The sequence below is a fragment of the Diachasma alloeum genome, unplaced genomic scaffold, assembly GCF_001412515.2.
Source record: "Diachasma alloeum isolate Michigan unplaced genomic scaffold, Dall2.0 Dall_scaffold_00827, whole genome shotgun sequence".
NCBI lineage: Eukaryota > Metazoa > Arthropoda > Insecta > Hymenoptera > Braconidae > Diachasma > Diachasma alloeum.
Genome location: NW_021680954.1, coordinates 145,955 through 165,640, shown reverse-complemented (window position 1 = coordinate 165,640; position 19,686 = coordinate 145,955). Strand labels below are relative to the sequence as shown.

Below are 19,686 nucleotides of genomic sequence, written 5' to 3'. Positions count from 1 at the left end.
GCGGCATTTGCAAATTCTTCAATGACATAATTTCAAATCCTTCAGAGGTAAATGTTTTTTCACGTCATATATATATATTTCACATGTATATATATTATCGGTGAAATTAATAAATTCTGTCCTTTTATGGAGACCGATTATTTAAAAAAATTGAAGATAATTAATTGAAAATGAAAAATTCTTTATAGATTCTTTTACTCTACTTCGCTATTCACTTCAATCATTAGTCGAATTCTCTTTGAATCATTCTCAATATTTATAAGGTATTCATGAGAAAATGAAATTCAATGAATTCCATTTCTTCATTTCAACAAATGAATAGATCAGCGTGCGCATAGATCTTGTTATTTAAGAAATCACAACAAATCGTCCCATTCTGAAATCACTGAGCCATCTGATTGAGGAGTGACCAGCCCCTCGCTTTTTTCTGGCCACGGTCAGAACTGTCCGTCCAATTCCATCAACCCCATCATTATCATCAAGCGATCAAACAGAATCTCAAGAGTACCCCTAGATGCCGCAGTGAGCGTTAAAAAATGAACAGCGTTTTACGCAGTTTGCGTCTGATTCGTAGTGAACCGGCACGACTGTTCCTTCCCTCGCTTCAAAAAACACAAGTGCCATTTATCACAAACGTCAGTGCAATGTCAGCGAGATTGCGTTACTTCAGTAACCCGTACGAGCTCGAGCACGAGCCGCCGGAAGTGTTGCAAGCAGACTTGAAGTTTGTGAGTGAAGAGTTGTTGCCAAACGTGGCGGAGAGAATAACACACGCAGTGATGCCGGAGGAAGCGGATTCTGATGCGCAGTTGTACGTTGGCACAGCTGGCATTGCCTACGCCTTTTACCACGCAAGTCAAGTCTCATCGGCGTCGCAGGCCCTCCATTACCAGCAGCTGGCGCAGAGGTACCTGCAGCCAGCAATGCGCGCGATCAATCGCCGGAGCAATCGTTTGAATTCGGGATTTCTTTGCGGAGATGCTGGGGTCATCGCTGTGGCCGCGGTCATATCCGCGACCACCGGGGACAAGACTCAGAGCGATTTCCTCGGGAAACTTTACGCTGATCTCGCGGAAATCTGTGAGCCTCTGGAATTTTTGCGAGCTGGATCCGATGAATTTTTTGTTGGACGCGCCGGGTACTTGTGTGGGGCCATGTGGCTGAATAAAAGATTGGGGAGAGAGGTGGTACCTGTTGAAATTATGCACCAACTTGGGAAGATTGTTGTGCTTTCGGGACAAAAGTACGCAGCCAAGCATAAAAGCCCTTGTCCACTTATGTATTCTTATCATGGGACTGAGTATCTTGGCGCGGCACATGGACTGTCGTCTATTCTTCAAGTTCTCATTCAGGTAGTTATGAAGAAGACGAATTATATCGGGGGGGTATTCGAATAGAACGGGTTTGAATAGATTCGCAGAGAAAAGTTATTTGTGTCACAAGGCCCGTAAGTGGAGGTTTGCGATGAGTGCTGCTAACTCACACGAATCGCAAACCGACACTACGGGCCGAGTGGCACATACTATTTTTTGTCATGAATGCCCGGGTGGAGGGGGGGGGGAAGAGCGGGGTCCAGGGGCCGCAGGCCCCGGGGGGGGGCTTCATGCCTCCCCCCCCCACTGAAGAAAGACCAAATAAACAAAATTGAAAAGAGGGACATGATAAATTATAAATTCTAAATTAACGGACCGATCTGGAATGAAAAAATGAAGTAGAATGTGTCAGAAGGTAAAATTCAACTATTTGTGCTGACGTACTTGCTGCGTCGTCACTGGTATTATTCACTTCACTAAAAATGTCTTGTGACTCGTCTTCGTCACTGTCGAGTATAATGAAATTTATTTCGCTCTTTTGTTTAACGGAATTTGTTACGATTTTCCTCGTGAATTTTGGATTTTGGTGGCAAACTATAGTTCAGCCGCACGAGCTATAGTGTAAGAGGGACTCACTTCACGTCTTACTTAACAGGCCATGGCCCGTAAATCGTGAAATCGGGGCTAGTTTTTACTTACCGGCCCATGGCCTGGTAAATTCCACTTACGGGTTCTAAAACACACCACGAAAACGCCACTTAACGGGCATGAATGACAAAAATAGTTTTTTTTTGTCATTCCGGCCGTAAGGCAGCGCTTCGCGGATGCTACGCTGCCTACACACTGGAAAAAAAATATTTTTGCCAAATGTTCATTTACTTGAGAGAAGTATTTATTTTAAAGAAATCGTATTTCCCCGATCGAATTAGGCCCAGGCGAGCCCAATTACGTTTCAGTTATGACTATCATGTTGCTCTGGAGGATGACTGTGTTGAACATGACCTTGGATGAACTTCTCCAATGATTTTTTATTGTTTCTAAATTTCTTATTGTCTACATGGAACAATTTCCATTAATTTTTTAATGTTTATAATTATTAAGGGAGTCCTGTCAAGGCTTTAAACTACTATGATCATCTTCTAGAGCAACATAATATTAACATAGTAGATCATATTTTTTTCTGGCTAATAGTTCAAATTCTTCTAGTGTTATTTTCGATGATCACAACGAAAATTGAATTTTTGGGAAGTCATTAAATTATTTCCATCAAGTTGGTAAATTAGGGGAGGGTAGGGTAAAACGGACCAGGTGGGCAACACGGACAACTGACAGAAAATTGAGAATTTTTGTTTTTGCTTCCGAATGGAGCAAATTCTAAGTCATTTGTGGTTTGAGATGATCAGCAAATCTGATCAAATTGCGGCTCAACGACACTTGTCTATAAAACCCCTGTGACGGTTACGATCCAAGAAACTCACTTTTAATTCAACACATTCAGTGTTTCCGATTTGAAGGAAAGAAAAAAAACAAAGATTACCAATTTTCTGTCAGTGGTCCGTTTTGCCCTACCCTCCCCTACACTGTTAAATTTTTTTTTGAAATTTAAGTAACAGATGCATTCGAATTTTCAATATTCTGAACATGAATTCAATTTCCGACTAAATTGCTCATGGAATTACTGATTATCTTGGAAATTCAATAAAATTAAGTTTTTTATTATAAATGATCATTGAATTTTCAATGACAATTTGGATTTTCAAACCTGTCACAAAAATTAAGCAGTAGATTGAAAAATCAGAAGAAAAGTTGCCCGAATTTTCACGTTTTTCAGTAATTTTCATTGTCGTATGAACCTCAGAAATCAAATTTCACGAATATTCAAGAACATTCACTGATTTATCAATAACAATAGCACTCCGTCGCTATAAAATCTGGGGCCATGCTTTCCTGGAACCAGAGGACCTACAACAAGCGGCTGTCACCAGCCTTATTAGCCTAGTGAGAAACACAGGGCTGGGGCTGTGTGACTGACCGAAACTAAGGCGGATGTCACAAAAGATCGTATGATTTAGGTGACTCTGGGCGCTTTAAGTGACCAGCCGCGCATTTTCTATTCTATTCTATCAATAACAAGATCAATGGAAATTCCCTGTAAATTACTCCTTATTAAAAATTTCAAGATTTTTTACTTGACATTTCAAGAGTAATTTTCTAACAGTGTACCCTTGCCCTTAAACCTCCACAGATTCCCAATTTTCTGGACACGAACGAGGAGTTCGATCGCCTGGTCCACCGCTCCGTGGATTTCCTCCTGAGCCTAGAAACCCCATCGGGCAATTACCCAAGCAGCCTAGGCAAAACTGGCCCCAACTCTCGCCGGGAGGACAACGAACTGGTGCACTGGTGTCACGGGGCCCCAGGCGCAGTATACCTCCTCGCAGCGGCGTACCGGCGCTACCAGGACCCCCGTTACCTCCAGGCGTGTCTTCGCGCCGGCGATCTGGTGTGGCGAAAGGGCCTCCTCCGCAAGGGCCCGGGAATCTGTCACGGTGTAGCCGGCAGCGGTTACGTTTTCCTACTCCTCCACAGACTCACGGACGACCCGATTCACCTGCGCCGGGCGGCGAAATTCGCCCGATTTCTCAAGAACCCCGAGTTCGAACGACATGCCTGGACGCCGGACTGTCCATACTCACTTTACGAGGGCCTAGCTGGTACTCTCTGTTTCCTCGCTGACCTCGTGCGACCCGAGCACGCCGCCTTTCCCTTCCAGGACCCATTCCTCTAATAAAAATATCGACTCAAAACCCCCGAAAATGAACTGATAATTTTAACGCTCCCTCAACCGATTTCCTCGTGCCTCTTGTCTAGACTCAATAAATGTCAGTTTGAAACTAGCTGCTGTGGAAAAAAAACGTTTAGGAGAGAGAGAAGGGCAGAGCGGATGGCGCAGGTGAATGCACTCTCGGTGAGACTCATCGCTGGGCTTTTACCGATCCTGCTACCGATCTCCTAGCTCCTGCTCCTAGACATCGATACCAGGATAACATGTCGCAAGTGGTAGATAAGTGGGCCTTGCTAGAGAGAAGGTACTTCGCTAAGAGAAGGGGGTACTACAAACCGGTTTCTCGATCCAGCCGGTAATGCAGGTTTTCATGCAGATTATTGCCATTCATGACCTCCTCATATGCCGAGGTACTTCACCGTGAAAAAGACCAATACATGTACAACCAGAGACAATGTAAATGTACTTTGAATCTCAATTAAAGAAATTTCAATTACAAAAAATAATCGTTGAGGGTAATCGGATAAAAATCGAGATTCTGATCTATTGCAGGTCTTGTTGGTCATTTGAACACCTGTGGGTTTCACTACACGGAGAGAAATGTTCAGTAAAAATTACGGAACTTATAATTCACTCGTCGATTACGGAATTGACTTAGAAAATTTAAGTGACGGTATCGTGATTTTTTACAGGAGATTCAGATAAAATTACGGAACGCTCCGGAAAAATTCCGTGACAGTTCCGTAAAATTTCCTACAACCACATTTCGCCCCGGAATTACGGAAAAGATACGTCATTTTTATTGAATATTTCTCTCCGAGTATGGGGGTTGAGTTATCAGCTATTCATATTTTTGAAGTGTTCCTGGCGCCACTGGACGTTGGCGGGATAGTCCTGCGGCACGGTTGAGAGCACTTCTTTTGTCAGAGATTCGAACTCTTTCTGCATTATTGAGTGTGTCTTGGTCATCAATTCTTCCACGTCGGTGGGAGTTAGATTCTCCGTGGGAATCGGCTCTAGGGCACTGATTATCACCCTTCCTGTGTGACAAAGAATTGAAATGATTGATCTGTGTGGACATGATGCGAAGAAATTTACGATGACAATTTCCTCAATTCTGATTTTGACTAATCAGAGTGCAGTATTCGGGATACCGTGGCGCATTTCAGACTGATAATTTCCCTGTAACCTGTCAATTATTTTCAACGAATTTGACAGATATTCCTCACATTTTGGTGAAATGTGTCCCGTAACCCCGAATACCGTGGATGTGTACGAAAATAATTCGAATCTTTTTTGAGAGGTTTGGATCGGTTCTACGGTTTTTTTATTCGAAAATATTTTTTTAATTCTCCAATCAATTAATAATCATAATCATTAAAATAATAATTTTGATCATTCAATTTTTCTTGTGATTTGTCATCCATTCGCTTGTAAAAACCTCAAAGAGGTCAAAGGTGATGACGCAAGCTGAGAAATAAAAATATTTTCCCTCAATGAAAAACAGTAAATATCACATGTTCTGGTCACGTAGTTTCTGAGATATCACAGAAATGGAATTTATCCGATGAATTTTGTTTCACATAAGTGATCTTTTTAGAATTACGGTCGACATATTTCGATCTTTTCGATGGCATTACGTACAATTTTTAATTTCGTCAAATTATCAATGAATGGGAATTATGAATTTTTGTCTGCTTTGGAAATTGATTGGGAACAAAAAAAAATATCCCATCATTATCTCAATTGATAACTCACCATGTCCGAAAAAGCATGTCTTCTCATCGATGAAGTAGTAAGGTGAAAAAACGAGAGGTAGAATCGGCAAGCGATTATCAATCGCTATCTTGAAGGCGCCCTTCTTGAATGTCTGAATTCCATTTGATAAAATATCTTTATTCCTCGTGCCTTCTGGGAAGATTAACAGCTTCGTCTACCTTGATCATTTCGGTCAATGTTTTTCATCAATACTTTATAGTTCATGTATTTCTATTTTATGTGAATATGTCTCGGTTACTTACAGCTTGGCCCTGGGATTTGTTTACAACAGTGATTAATGTTTCCATCGATGCTTTGCCATTTTTACGATCAATGAATACGGTACCAGCTAACCACGCAATGGGACCGAAGGGAATTACCCACAACAAAGCGTTTTTTGCTACTGCAGCTAGATTTCCCAGTGTCGTCCAAATGTTGAATAAACCTGTGATTGACAGAAAAACAGTTTCATTTCTTAGGGATCTGCGGTACTCTCGATTTGAATGATTAAGAAATCCTAAGGTCAAGCAGGGATAACCATATCATAAATTATAATTCAGTAGCGAAGTGATACAACGGTATAAGTCAATTTTTACTATTGACCAGTTTTTAATAAATATCCCGGAATCTAAGGGAGATGGCAACATTTTCGTTAAAACCTCTTTTGTAGAGCCGATGGAGAGCTATAACAAATATAATTACGAAAATTTGGCTATCTCCGTTAGATTCGGAAATTTTCCTGAAAAACTCAACTAGGAGATAAGTGTAGTTAAACCGGTTTACCACTTCGCCACTGAATTACTGTTAAATTATTAAATTGTCAATTAGTTGATATCACTTTCAAATTTTAATTATTGAAATAATCATCAATTTAACTAGTCAAATTTTGAATTATTCATTAATCAGTAATTGAGTTAGGGAGATGACAATTATTTGGGTAATCGGAAATCCCTTATAAGAAATTTAGTATTATCTGCTTAATAGAAAATTTATAGTTCCATTTTTTAAAATATTTAATTCATCATCAATTGACAATTTAGATTATCAATTATTTTGCTATTTTTAAATTTGGATTAGTATATTTGAACCTTGATCAATGTAAGTCGGAAATTCTTTTAATATTGAGGAATCGGAAGATTGATGGCCATCCCTGAGATCAAGGGATTTTAATCCTAAATCTTGAGGAATTTGGCCCATAAATTTCAGTGATGTAGTGTGATTGTACTTAAATCAAGGCGCATTTCCTCTTATACTGCAGAAATTTTTATTCTGAAATTCAGGAGCTTCACGTATGAAAAAATTTAATAGAAAACGTTGCGAATTCGCTAGAAAATTCTATTTTAATTCTATGGGGTTTCTATAGGATTTCTATTGGAATTCTATTGGAATAATCTATTTGTTTTTTTGCGCTGATTCTATTAGATATGCGATAAGAAAAAGTCAATCAATTTCGAATTTCTTTTCGAATTTTTTTCTTGAGATTTTTTCTATTAGAATTATTAGGCACAAATATCTAAGGTTTGTCTGCTGAATTTTGTTGTGTTTTGCATTACAGAATCCGACTGGAAAAAACTTAAAAAATTGATGCCCAAGCATTCTTATAGAAAAAATCTTAAGAGAAAATTCCAAACAGAAATTCGAAATCTATTGACTTATTCTTATCGAATATCCAATAGAATTAGCGCAAAAAACAAATGGAATTTTTCAATAGAATTCCAATAAAAATCCTATAGGAACCTCATAGAATCCCTATAAAATTCCAACATAATTTTGTAGCGAATTCGCTAGGTTTCCTATTGAATTTTTTCACGCGTATTTAGCTTCTTAAAATAAGAACTATGGGATTTTCAAATCAAGAACTTCTACATTTTCAAATCGAAAAATTTTTGGTCCTTGGTTTTGGTTCTTGGTTCTTTTTTCCTTTTCTGAACTTAATCTACTCATGTTTATAAATCATTAGTATTCAACGTATATCACCTTGGCGTCTTGACTCAATTAATATTGAATTAATACTCAATTATTCCAAAATTCCTTACCTACTTCTAAAACTAAAAACTTTTTATCTCTGTATTGACAATTGATATTTACCTAAAATATCTAATATACTTTGATGATTCACCACGACCACACACGCCTCGGCTTTGTGGATCTCCTCCACGCCCCGAAGTTCCCATTTGATGCCCAAAAGTTGTGTATACAGTCGTAAGAATATCGAGGCATGCCTAACACATGAGAAATATTATGAACGTGGAACATAAATTATTCAAAGAATACTGGCTGGATCACAAAGTACATTTTTAATGGCTCATCCATTCTTGAGTGCATGAAATGACCGGAAAAGTGATAAAAAAAATCATGACGAACAAGTTTCGAAATGGAATACGTGGAGAATAATCTAATCCACGTATTTTTCACGAATGTCATTGTATCACTCGCATGAAGCGAAGGGTAATTGATATGATAAAATACAGATAAGGGGACGAGAAAAAAAATTGTATCGAATTAAAAAAAAATTACATCTTCTCCCCCAGTTTTTTCAAAATATTACGAAAACAAGTTTCAAATTGAGAGTTTAAAAAGTTTAAATGTTTTTTTTTCGAATTGTTGAAGAAATTTTCTCGGCTTTTTGATAACACTCTTCATAGTAGTACGTACGAAACAATTTAATAAAAAACCTTGGGCTAGATATTTTCACGGAATTTTTACGGAAATTCTGTTGTTTCTTTGTCGATTCCTTTCGAAAATATTTTATTGAAAAATCGATAGGTTTCGATCTCTCCAATCAACTTATTTAAAACAAGAAAAATGCAATGAAAAAAAAAATATAGACAGGGAGAGAAATATTCAATAAAAATTACGTTTTTTCCGTAATTCCGGAGCGCAATGTGGTTGTAGAAAATTTTACGAAACTCTCACGCAATTTTTACCCAAAATCACGGAATTTTTCCAGAGCGTTCCGTAATTTTTACCTGAATCTCCTGTGAAAAATTACGATACTATCACTTAAATTTTCTGAATCGATTCCGTAATCGGTGAGCGAACTGTGAGTTCCGTAATTTTTACTGAACATTTCTATCCGTGTATCCGTTCATACAAAGTTTCCGAGATATTCCTATTTTTTCGTTTTTCAAATTTTTTCATTCTTGTACGCACGATAACTTGAGAAAAATGGGGATAGCAAGTAGAAATTTGGTATGACAATAGCCCTTACAATATTTAACGTTTTGTATCTTTTTCATTGAAAGGTCATTAAAGGAATATTTTCCTGTAGACACACGGTAGCATACGGTTACGGTCATAAGTCTGTCACAAGAATAGGAAATTGCTACGGATCCATTCGGGAGCTTACAACCACTGGAATTGGTAGAAATAAAAAAACGAAAAAGACTAATGACGCAAAAAGTAGCGGTCACATGCCTTCTGTCGGATAAGCTCGAACCCCTGCGTGCTTAGTCATATTTTTTTCCACGTGGCATTCCCCACCGTCCAAAAAAGTTCAATCTCCCCGAAGAATCGTTCCAAAATATTTCCACCCATCCCCGCACATGGCACAACGTCAACGTCACTTGAACCCCCTCACCTGGCATGCTTCACGTGTCCGGGCGAGTCGACGAGAATCCACGGCAGCATGAGTACAGCCACGATAGAACTCCACACCCCATAAAGCACAAATTTCCCATAATACCTAAACTTATCACGACTCTCAAAGCCGCACGAAATCACGAGCACAATAACGGGCAACAGATACACGAGGAGGTCCATTTCCGAAGACCATCCGATAACTGTCCTCCGTATTCCAACGTCGTTCGTAATCTCAAGCTCAACCCGAACTCGAGACAGAAAAAATTTCGAATTCGAACCCCCAGCGCAATTTCGTCTCCCGACTGAAAGATGAAGCCGATTCGTCGTCAGTATCGCCTGTCCTATAATTCCCGATAATCACATCATGGATATTCACAACATTAGCCAGTATTCAGCAAGAGAGGGGGGCGATAAGACAAAGAGTTACCACCGGACGAATTCGGTTAGGAAGAAACGACAGTGTGCGACTGTTTCGCCGGCTCTGAAATTGAGAGCATAGTGGAGAGACGGATCGAAATAATCCAACTGGGAGAAGGGGCAACAGCACAATAGCCAGCCATGATTTGCCCCGGAAATCAATGATCAATTGATAACTGATTAACGCAATTGTACCCGTATTCCACACAAAAATTCCCGATAAGTTCTTTTGCTCTTGCGACTTTGGCGGTGATTATTTCTCGACATACGACTGTTCCAACAGATGATTCACTACTAGCGACAAATGAAACGACCCACACAGACACTATCTCCCATACCAACAGCAATGTGCGTTGGGGAGTGGGGCTACAGCTTATTATTCAGCTATCGATTGGTCTTCTACCCCGCTTTATAAATAAGTGGACAAAGAAATGGTTGGATTTCCCATCATAAATGGTTAATGTCAGGCGTTTATTTACAAGTAGGTGGTAAATTGTAGATTGTTTTGATTATTGTGATGGAGGATCAGAAGAATCGGGCTCTTGAGTGCTGGTTTACTCGCTGGGGACCCGTCTGATGGTCCTCTCGGCGGAATGGGGGCTCGCTGCAACAATAAAGAGACCATTAGGCCGGCAGATTTGGTGTTCTGCATTCATTGTTAGGGATTCTTTGTAATTTGAGGAACAGCTGTAACCGAATCTTCAATAGTGTGGATGGGAATTCAGTGAAAGATGGCATTGTTCGGGGACTCTCGTTCGTCTTGAAAATTCAACGAAAATTAGGGTTTATGGTGAATGATTACTGATATGTTAATGAATGTTTGAATTTTCAAACTCATTGTAGACATGAAAAATTACATTCAATTAAGTTTTTCATGGATTAAGGATTCATGAGAAATTGTTGTTGCGTTTTTAGAATTTTCAATAATTTTCATTGTATACGTTGGAAATTTTTGTCTGAATTTTTCATGTCAAACCCTGAAAATTTGGAAAAAGTGACATTTGAGACGAAATTTTAGGAAATCTTCGCTTTGACAAATCATATATTCTCTTTATTCCCGGTGGCCTGGCGTAGTGGTTAAGGCCGTTGCCTCACAACGGATAGGTTCCAGGTTCGATTCCTGGCCGGGTAGAATGGTGAGATCTAACCATTTTTAAAGTCTTGATCAATCGCCATATAGTCTCATCAGACTCGAAGCGATATAAAATAAGCATAAAAAAAAAATATATATATATATATTCTCTTTATTTTCAAATATTTGAATGAGAAAATCAATCGAAACTCTGAATTTCAATTCCATTATCCAATGGAAATTAGAGAAAATGAGGAAAATTCAAGTAAATAATTTTAATTGAAAGTTCAAGTCAGTTGTAAAATTTTCATCTCATTTCTGCTTGAAATTATATGAATCCACTTGAATTGTGTTCACTTCAATTGTATCTGAAATTTGACGCGGTGTGTTGGCGTGAGAATTCGAATTGTGTTTTCTCCTGCAATTATTGATTCTTATGCACGGAAAATCTTCCGGCACTGCACAATCTAGTAATAAAGGCACTGAAATTTAAAATTTCAAAAAAATTCATAATTAGGGATAGGATGACGATTATGAAATGCAGCGCATGGAAGAGGGCCCGTTACTAGTTAAATCGAATTCAATATCCATTTTTGTTCAAAAGTATCCTATCACGTACGAAAAATTTAATTGAAAAACTTCACGAATTCGATTTTTCTATACAACTTTTTCTATTGAGATATTTTTTATAGAATTTCCTGGGCTTAAATTTTCTGAGTTTTTTTGTTTGATTTTCTTGATGAAAAGAAGAAAAATAGAATGAAAAAAAATTGAAGAATTTGAGTTGAGAAAATTCTATAGAAAACATTTTAATAGAATCGGCCAAAAACTATTTTAAAAAATCAATAAAAATCCAATAGAATTATCGAGCGAATTCGCTATGCTGTTCTATTAAATTGTTTCATGTGTGACGGATCTGAAAATTAGAATTTCATTGAAAATTCAAGAAATTGATTGATTCATCAATAAAAAAAAACATGAATTTCATCGCAAGTTTTGTTAAAAATTTCAAGTTTCAATTTGAAATTGCAAGCGTTATTTCCTAGCTATATGGAGATACTCAATGATGATTAAAATAACGCACCATCCGGTGACATTCTCAGCGGCGTCACAGGCATTTATCAATTCACTGAATGCATTCCCCTCGCCGCAATTTTGAAGCCTGGGGCGGCCCTCGACGCAGACGAAGTAACGTTGACAGTCGTTCGGGCTTCTGAAGAATCTTGTTTCAACGGAGAACCCGTCGTTCTCCCCTTGAGGACATGTGAATCCCAGAAAGGCTGAAAATACCATTAGTATGAGGTGTTCATTCCACTGCTACAATGAGAGAAAAACCAACATGTTCTCAAACAAATCTTTTTTGGGCCGACAAAATCCTTAGTTGAAAATAACCAAAAAATAATTGGTTGGTTCGCATTTGAGAATTTCAAACATAAATAATTGCCCTACTTTCAACAACAAAGAAATATTTGGCTCAAGAGGCGGATCATTCACACAAGACGAGCCTTTTCACGAGAAAAATATTTTTTATAGAGGAAAGTTTATCAACAAATATTTTGTCCCGAAGGTACAAGATTGCTGTCATATAATTATTAATATTTCATTTAAGAATTCATTTTTGGTCTGCGGTTACCCCTATAAAAAAATATTTAAAAAATACATAATATGGGCCAATTTCATATATTTTTCAAATTTATAAGGAATGTATTAAAAAAGTACATAAAATTAATAATTAATTTTTTTATATATTTAAATATATGTTTTATATATTTTGTTTATAAAAATTGGGCCAATTGGAGGTATTTTTGTATACATTTTTCAAAATATAAATTTTTCCGTGTGGGTTAATAGCCAAAACGACAAACTACTATCCCTCGTTTCATATAAAACGAGAATTTGCCGGGATCAAAAGACGTATGGGAGCATCGAGTAATTAAAAATTGTGCTAGAAATTACATACCTTGGTTACACAAAGAATAAAATTTTTTTGAAAAAACTAAATCTATTGTGTTTGGCACATGTTTGGCACAAAAAAATCCATTTTGTTTGAGAACTCTGTTGTTTTTCGCTCAGTAAATGTTTGTTTTTATGGGACATACCTTCGGCGTCGCAATCGGGCACCTGGTCTGGCCAGTCGCAGCGATAAGAGACTGGGTTAAATGCCAGACCTTCGGGACAATCGAATGTGTAGCCTTTACCGTCAGCGCAGTTCATGAATTGTCCGCAATTTTGACGATCGCCGATTTTGAAGTAGCCGTATTGGTGGGGACAATCCTCGGTGGGTTGAGGGGGTTCTACAAAATGATTCATTTTATTTTATTTGTTTATTCCAATCAAGACAGCCGAAGCCGATTACAAGACCTATAAATAGTATGGGAATAATTAACGCATCGCCATTCACACGTTCGCACTAAGTAATGAATGTACGAGGTATGATATAAACAGATTAACTTAAATATCTAGCCCCAAAAAGAAGAAATAGTAAACATTAAAAGTAAAGAGGTCGTGATTGTTGTGTATGACGTCAATAATAAGTTTTTACAGGTTTATATGTCTTATTCACTAGAGAGTCCATTGAATCGTTGAAAATATCTACATCAGGGTAACGAGAAAATAATAAGTTTACAGTAACTCTACCCTTCAGCCGGGCTACGCTGTACTTTTGAATATTTTCAGTTTTTAAATTTTTCAACTAAATTGCATGGAAAAAATTTGAAAAAATTCATACCCAGTCAGTATTATCTAAATTAAATTTGGCAAAATATTGATATTTTTTCAAACATTTCCCTCTTATAAATAAATAATAAAACTTGTTTGCAAAACGGTGGATTATTTTTTATTAGGTGTCAAAAAAATTCTTGATTTTTTCACATCTAATGAAAAAAAAAATCAGATTTTAATCTTTGATTATAATGGAAATGTCGATTTTCGCATAAGACATTGGGTTCAATCCTGATTCTTAAACATTTCTTCCTTCAAAAACTAAAACGATAATTAAATTAAGAAAAAAATTAGAATTTCGTATCTTATCGAGTTTTCTGCAAATATTTGCAGATTTTAATAATCTTTGAATTTACCGTGAGGGTATAGAGCTACTTTAAGGCAGTACCCGCTTGATGCATTGGAGAGCATAGATTGAATAATAAATGATTTCTTGGGATGATTACACACAGATATAGTATATTTCGTCACTAAAACTTTTCTGGCGAATATGAGTTTGCAATCATATGAGCTAGAAATAGTAGATTACACACCTTGGCCAGTAAAGTAAGGAATGTCTCAGATCACATGTAATTGTCGGCCGAGGTCAACAACCATGTGATCTGAGGCTTTCTTATTTACTGGCCAAGGTGTGTATACCATTTTTCTGCTCGACGTAGCCGGAAAGTGGCAACTTCGTTTAGCGCAGCGGCCAGGAAGTTGACGCTTTCCGGCCGGAGGGCAGAAAAGTTTTTTTTGGCCGTATGACGAACAGTATTTTTTGTTATGACGGCCGTAGGCAGAGATTCACGGACGCGGAGCGGAGCGGAGCGTCCGTGAAGCGCTGCCTCACGGCCGGAATGACAAAAAATATTCTCTAGGAAAATTCTAGTGCTAGCACGAGAAAAAGGGCGCAATGTGAAGGTCCGGGACAACTTCCACTGTCGGTACTGGAAATTTTATTGAACAGCACGTGAATTTTTCCCGGTCTCACATGAAATTTTCACAGAAATCCCCGGAAATTTTATCAGAAATCCCTAAAAATTTTATCTTAACAGCACTAGAATTCTTCATAGGTGCATTGGGATTTTTTCCAGTACCAGAATTAGAATTTTTCTGAACAATCTTTCTCTGTGCACAGAGGAAGAAAACGTTTAGTTCTTCATCATAAAATCACGCCACGTTTTACAACAAAAGTGAAACAAATGCACCATTCGTTCATAGTTAATAAATGATAAGTTGTTACGATAACAATTCATCTTAAATAATATTCCTCCATGATTCACGCTACTTCCAAATGAGCGCATTAACCATTAACAAATGGTCTCTGGGACACGTAAAATAATTCGTATTTTAGATAAAACTATTATTCTAATTCCCAATCCAATTTGTTCGTATTCTTATTATTATACATTTTCTAAAAATCAAAAGTATGATGAAAATTATAAATCGGTTAGCTTGTAATATTCAGTTGATTTTAGTTATCAATATCCACGGAGAGAAATATTCAGTAAAAATTACGAAACGTTCTGGGAAAATTCCGTAATTTTTATTGAATATTTCTCTCCGTGTCGACGATTTCCTTTCACAGAAAATTACGAAGTTTAAATGAATCAATTCTATTTCCAAGTCATAATAGACACAATTATAGAGTTTTCCGACCTTAATCAAATCAAAATATTATTCAAATTCATAATTAATACAATTGCTCAATACTTCAACTCATTACAAACACTCAACAGAATCGATTTCTCAACTATAAGTCAATCCTTTCATGAATTCTTCTCTCTGCCGGATCCTCAGAGAACTTTCGATACTTTTCCCATTAAAATATTTAGTAAAATTATGATGATGAGGTGAAATCTCCATAGCACGTTTCACTGCTGAATTAGTAATTCGCATCCGAATGGACAGGATTTCTGTCCGCATATATTCTGTCCCCTGATAGTTTTTCTCGTTATTTTGGAAAGACAATTTCTCCAAACTTTGTGGACACATATCAAAGAAAAGGATATAGTAATTTAAACCTAGATCGCTCACCATCTGAGGGAAATTCGTTACTAGCCAAATCGGAAAAATCAAAAAATTTGTCTCTTTCAATTGAAGTGTATAATCCAATATAGTGGTTTTGGAACAACGTAATTCCCGAAATTTCAAAAGAAAATAAATTATTTCCAACAAAAGAATTGTTTTTCCCATGCCAAATCAAATAGCCGGTTCCGAAACGTTGCCGGAAACTTGCTAAATGCACGCGGGCAGTGCAGAGTAAATTTGGCAACGTTGAAGCCTAAATAACACGGTGGCATATTCCCACGGAGATGACCAAAGTCCCTGGGGTGACCAGACCAGGGTTGAGAATGCCGTTGATCCATTTTCCGAAAATCTAATTTCTCCATGTTTGAGGAGAATTGTGTTATTTTTTACAATGATAAGGGGAACTTATAAAACTATCATTTTTAGTAATCAAGAAGAATTGGTTACAGTACTATTGACAAATTTAAATACACCAACTTCTTTTATACATGGAATTGTGAATTTAAAAATAAATTTAGTAAAAGATTTTACTGGAGTTATTTTTCAATTTATAATTCACTCACTGAAAGAATGTAAAAATGAGAAGAAAAGTAGAGGCCAATGGGAGATTAGTATATTTCGATACAAGTGCGGCGGGTTTTTCATAAGTGTAAAACCGAGGGCTGCCAATCGAACGCGCTGAAAAATCCCCGTCGCACATCTGTCGAACTATATTTTTAGTCAGTGATTTTACGCTCAACACGTGGCGACTGTGCTTTTTTTCATTTACGAGTAAACGAAAAGACTTTTCTGTTGCGAGTAAACGAAAAGGCGCTTTATGTCACTAGGCCCGATCAACCGCGATTGCAATACCTCGCTTTGCTTGGTTAGATCGCGATTTTCGAACCCAGAGACATAAAATATTGTATGTCACACGGCAATAAAAGTATTATCTGATGAATGCGATTTTATAATTCGAGCCGAAGCCCTAGTAGAAATTGATCGAAATTCTGCGGCATTAAGCCGAAGGGCCTATGCTTATAACATTGAATGTTGCGCGCCAACTCACACTGCGATGTTTTTGCGCCACGAAATTTCTACTGGGGAGGAGAGGATTATAATCACATGAGTCAGATAATACTTTATCGCCTGATAACACAATGTACTATTTTCGGCACGAGGTGAAGGTAGCAGGAGTGAACAAAAATATACTAAATCGAAAAAAAATAAACCCCGATATCGAGGCCAATACTCCACATATTTAAAACTTTAAACCCCGTATAAACTCATGCTCATGCCCACTTTCGGTGTGTATTGCCTCCTTTATCGTCTATTCGTCTATCTCGTTTTTTTTTTGGTTCCATATGTATACCCTCTTGGGTTTTTACATTTTGTTCCCTTCCCTATCTGCGTTACCATGGGCCGACTTACTTTATCCCCAACTGCACCCCATTCGGGATTAGACTGCCAGGGAAACCATGGAAAACCTCAGTCGTGCAGCCGGCCGATAATGCAGGGATTTCACTGTGTCCATTAGTCACACTGACTCAATGGGCACACACTCCCCGCGTGGCCACAACAGCCACTCTCGTTATTTAATCATCGAACAATAAAAACAATGTATTCAGCGCTGCTTTATGTTACAAAGCTACATGTGTTCCGAGTTATGAATTAGGAAGTGCTGTGCGAAGTCAATTATATTCAATCCCAGACAATGAATCATGTTGGGGTCATTGTGGTGAATTACGAATAAAGCAAATGCAACGATTAATTTTTCAGTGGTAGTCAAATAATGGATAAAAAAAGACTAGCATCCAAGAAATTGTTCAATCCGCCATGCTTCTATTAGACTAGATAATGCGTTCTAGATGTACTTCCATAAACAAAAATCCCATCAACACCCATGCCATCGAAGAACAAGCTCTCGAATAGCTGTGATGCACATATGAACGTCTTCCCAAATCATTATTTCTCGCCTTTTAGATCATTCTAACTCATTTTAACAATACACTGAGAGCGAAACAGCAGTTCTCTGCTGAGTTGCTCTCAGTCCGCTGAATACACTGAGAGCAAATCAGCAATTCTCAAATAAGTCTTACTTATGCCAAACATGCGCAGCGTGTGCTGAGATTGAAAATTTTTATTGCAAAAATAGATTTAGTCTTTTCAAAAAAAAAAATTAATTCTCTGTGCAAGCAAGAATAGTATATTGTGCACCAAGGGTGGAAATTCATGTGTTCCCCGCCCGAGGTGCACATGCTATTTTTTAATACGTCTGCAAAGAATAGTACATTCCGTACCTAGAGCGGAAAAATAAAGGAGTCGTGCCCACGTGCAGAATTACCACCCGAGCCGAAGGCACGTGGGTAAGGACCCTTTATTTAACCTCCCGTGGTCAGGACGTTATTGTCCGTCACCGCGTAGGCGCAAAGTCAGATATCCCGTTTTGCGCGAAGGAAATGCGCACTTTGCGCCCGCCGTGGCGGAAAATATATTTTTATCCTGAAAAGGCACCGTTTTGTACCGGGAGAGAAATTTTTGATAAAGATTATCCTACCATTCTATAAAAGTGTACCATGAGTCATCGTTTCCTTATTTCTATCCCGAAATTTAGTAAAAATTAATATATGTGNATCTAATGATGGAAGGCGGAGAAACCCTAGAAAACCCTGGAAAAAACATAAGGCAGAGGCGTAACATGCCTGATCAGAATTTCGGATCGGACTTGATCAGTTTCTGATCGAGACCTGAAAAGAATTTCCACTCGGGTATGAGTCAATTTGAGAGTGAAATTCGTAAGTGTACCATAGCTCAGATGGTAAGAGCACCCGACGCGACATTGGGAGGTCCCGGGTTCGATTCCCGGCTAGGAAGTTACTAATTTTTTCTCTCAAAAAATTAAATTTAATTAATGCTCTAATGATGGAAGGCGGAGAAACCCTAGAAAACCCTGGAAAAAACATAAGGCAGAGGCGTAACATGCCTGATCAGAATTTCGGATCGGACTTGATCAGTTTCTGATCGAGACCTGAAAAGAATTTCCACTCGGGTATGAGTCAATTTGAGAGTGAAATTCGTAAGTGTACCATAGCTCAGATGGTAAGAGCACCCGACGCGACATTGGGAGGTCCCGGGTTCGATTCCCGGCTAGGAAGTTACTAATTTTTTCTCTCAAAAAATTAAATTTAATTAATGCTCTAATGATGGAAGGCGGAGAAACCCTAGAAAACCCTGGAAAAAACATAAGGCAGAGGCGTAACATGCCTGATCAGAATTTCGGATCGGACTTGATCAGTTTCTGATCGAGACCTGAAAAGAATTTCCACTCGGGTAACGGTGAAAAATGACGTCGTCGGGGCCGATGAAAAAAACACTTTAACATGAGTGTTAATGGGAGTTGCTGAGACAAAAACGTCTATATCTCGGAAACTAGAATCGACAAAGTGGTCCCTTTTCATGCGGATGTCCACATATGATAATCAAATTTTATTCTACGTTAGAAAAATTTTATCCTGATTAAAATAAAAATTACCGTGCCGGTAGAGTAAAAATGAATCTACCGGTAGGGTAACATTTACCAACCGTTCTAGAATTTTCGTTGTTATCTACATAAAAACTATCGGACTGGAAGGGTAAAATTTATTATGCGTCAGGATAAAATTTCTCTAACGTAGAATTAAATTTAATCATCATATATTAATTTTTATTAAATTTCGGGATAGAAATGAGGAAACGATGACTCATGATACATTTTTATAGAAGGGTAGGATAATTTTTATCAAACATTTCTCTCCGTGTACGAATGATCCGCCTCTTGAGCCAAATATTTCATTGGTGTTGGAAATAGAGTGATTATTTATATTTGAGACTTTCAAATTCGAACCCAACATTTTTTTTTTTAGTCATTTTCACCTAACGATTTTGTTGGCCCAAACAAGACTTGTTTGAAAACTTGTTCGCTGTCTCTCAGTGCAGAACATTCGTCCGAAATATCCTCATGCGGAAGAAATAGACCCTTCAATAATCCAATCCCCCCCCCCCCCCCC

At 37.9% G+C, this 19,686-nt stretch overlaps 3 protein-coding genes across 3 annotated transcripts in view; 1 reads left to right on the top strand and 2 right to left on the bottom strand.

Moving 5' to 3' along the window:
- The first annotated feature begins 560 nt into the window (after positions 1-560).
- Positions 561-4,604, top strand: LOC107044840 (lanC-like protein 3). The gene is made up of 2 exons (XM_015266884.1): positions 561-1,352; positions 3,559-4,604. Exons 1-2 carry the CDS (start codon positions 645-647, stop codon positions 4,099-4,101), a joined length of 1,251 nt encoding a protein of 416 aa, XP_015122370.1. The 5' UTR covers positions 561-644; the 3' UTR covers positions 4,102-4,604.
- Positions 4,605-4,844: 240 nt separating this feature from the next.
- Positions 4,845-10,130, bottom strand: LOC107044838 (1-acyl-sn-glycerol-3-phosphate acyltransferase beta). The gene is made up of 5 exons (XM_015266882.1): positions 9,437-10,130; positions 7,945-8,078; positions 6,120-6,301; positions 5,857-6,031; positions 4,845-5,138 (listed from the first exon to the last, which is right to left on the bottom strand). Exons 1-5 carry the CDS (start codon positions 9,616-9,618, stop codon positions 4,936-4,938), a joined length of 876 nt encoding a protein of 291 aa, XP_015122368.1. The 5' UTR covers positions 9,619-10,130; the 3' UTR covers positions 4,845-4,935.
- A 160-nt stretch (positions 10,131-10,290) lies between these two features.
- LOC107044824 (protein obstructor-E) overlaps positions 10,291-19,686 on the bottom strand; it is an 11,718-nt gene continuing 2,322 nt past the window's right edge. The window contains exons 3-5 of the mRNA XM_015266867.1: positions 13,027-13,221; positions 12,012-12,207; positions 10,291-10,459 (exon numbers count right to left, since the gene is read on the bottom strand). Coding sequence (XP_015122353.1) covers positions 10,381-10,459; positions 12,012-12,207; positions 13,027-13,221 — 470 coding nt within the window. The 3' untranslated portion in view covers positions 10,291-10,380. The remainder of the gene's footprint in view (positions 10,460-12,011; positions 12,208-13,026; positions 13,222-19,686) is intronic.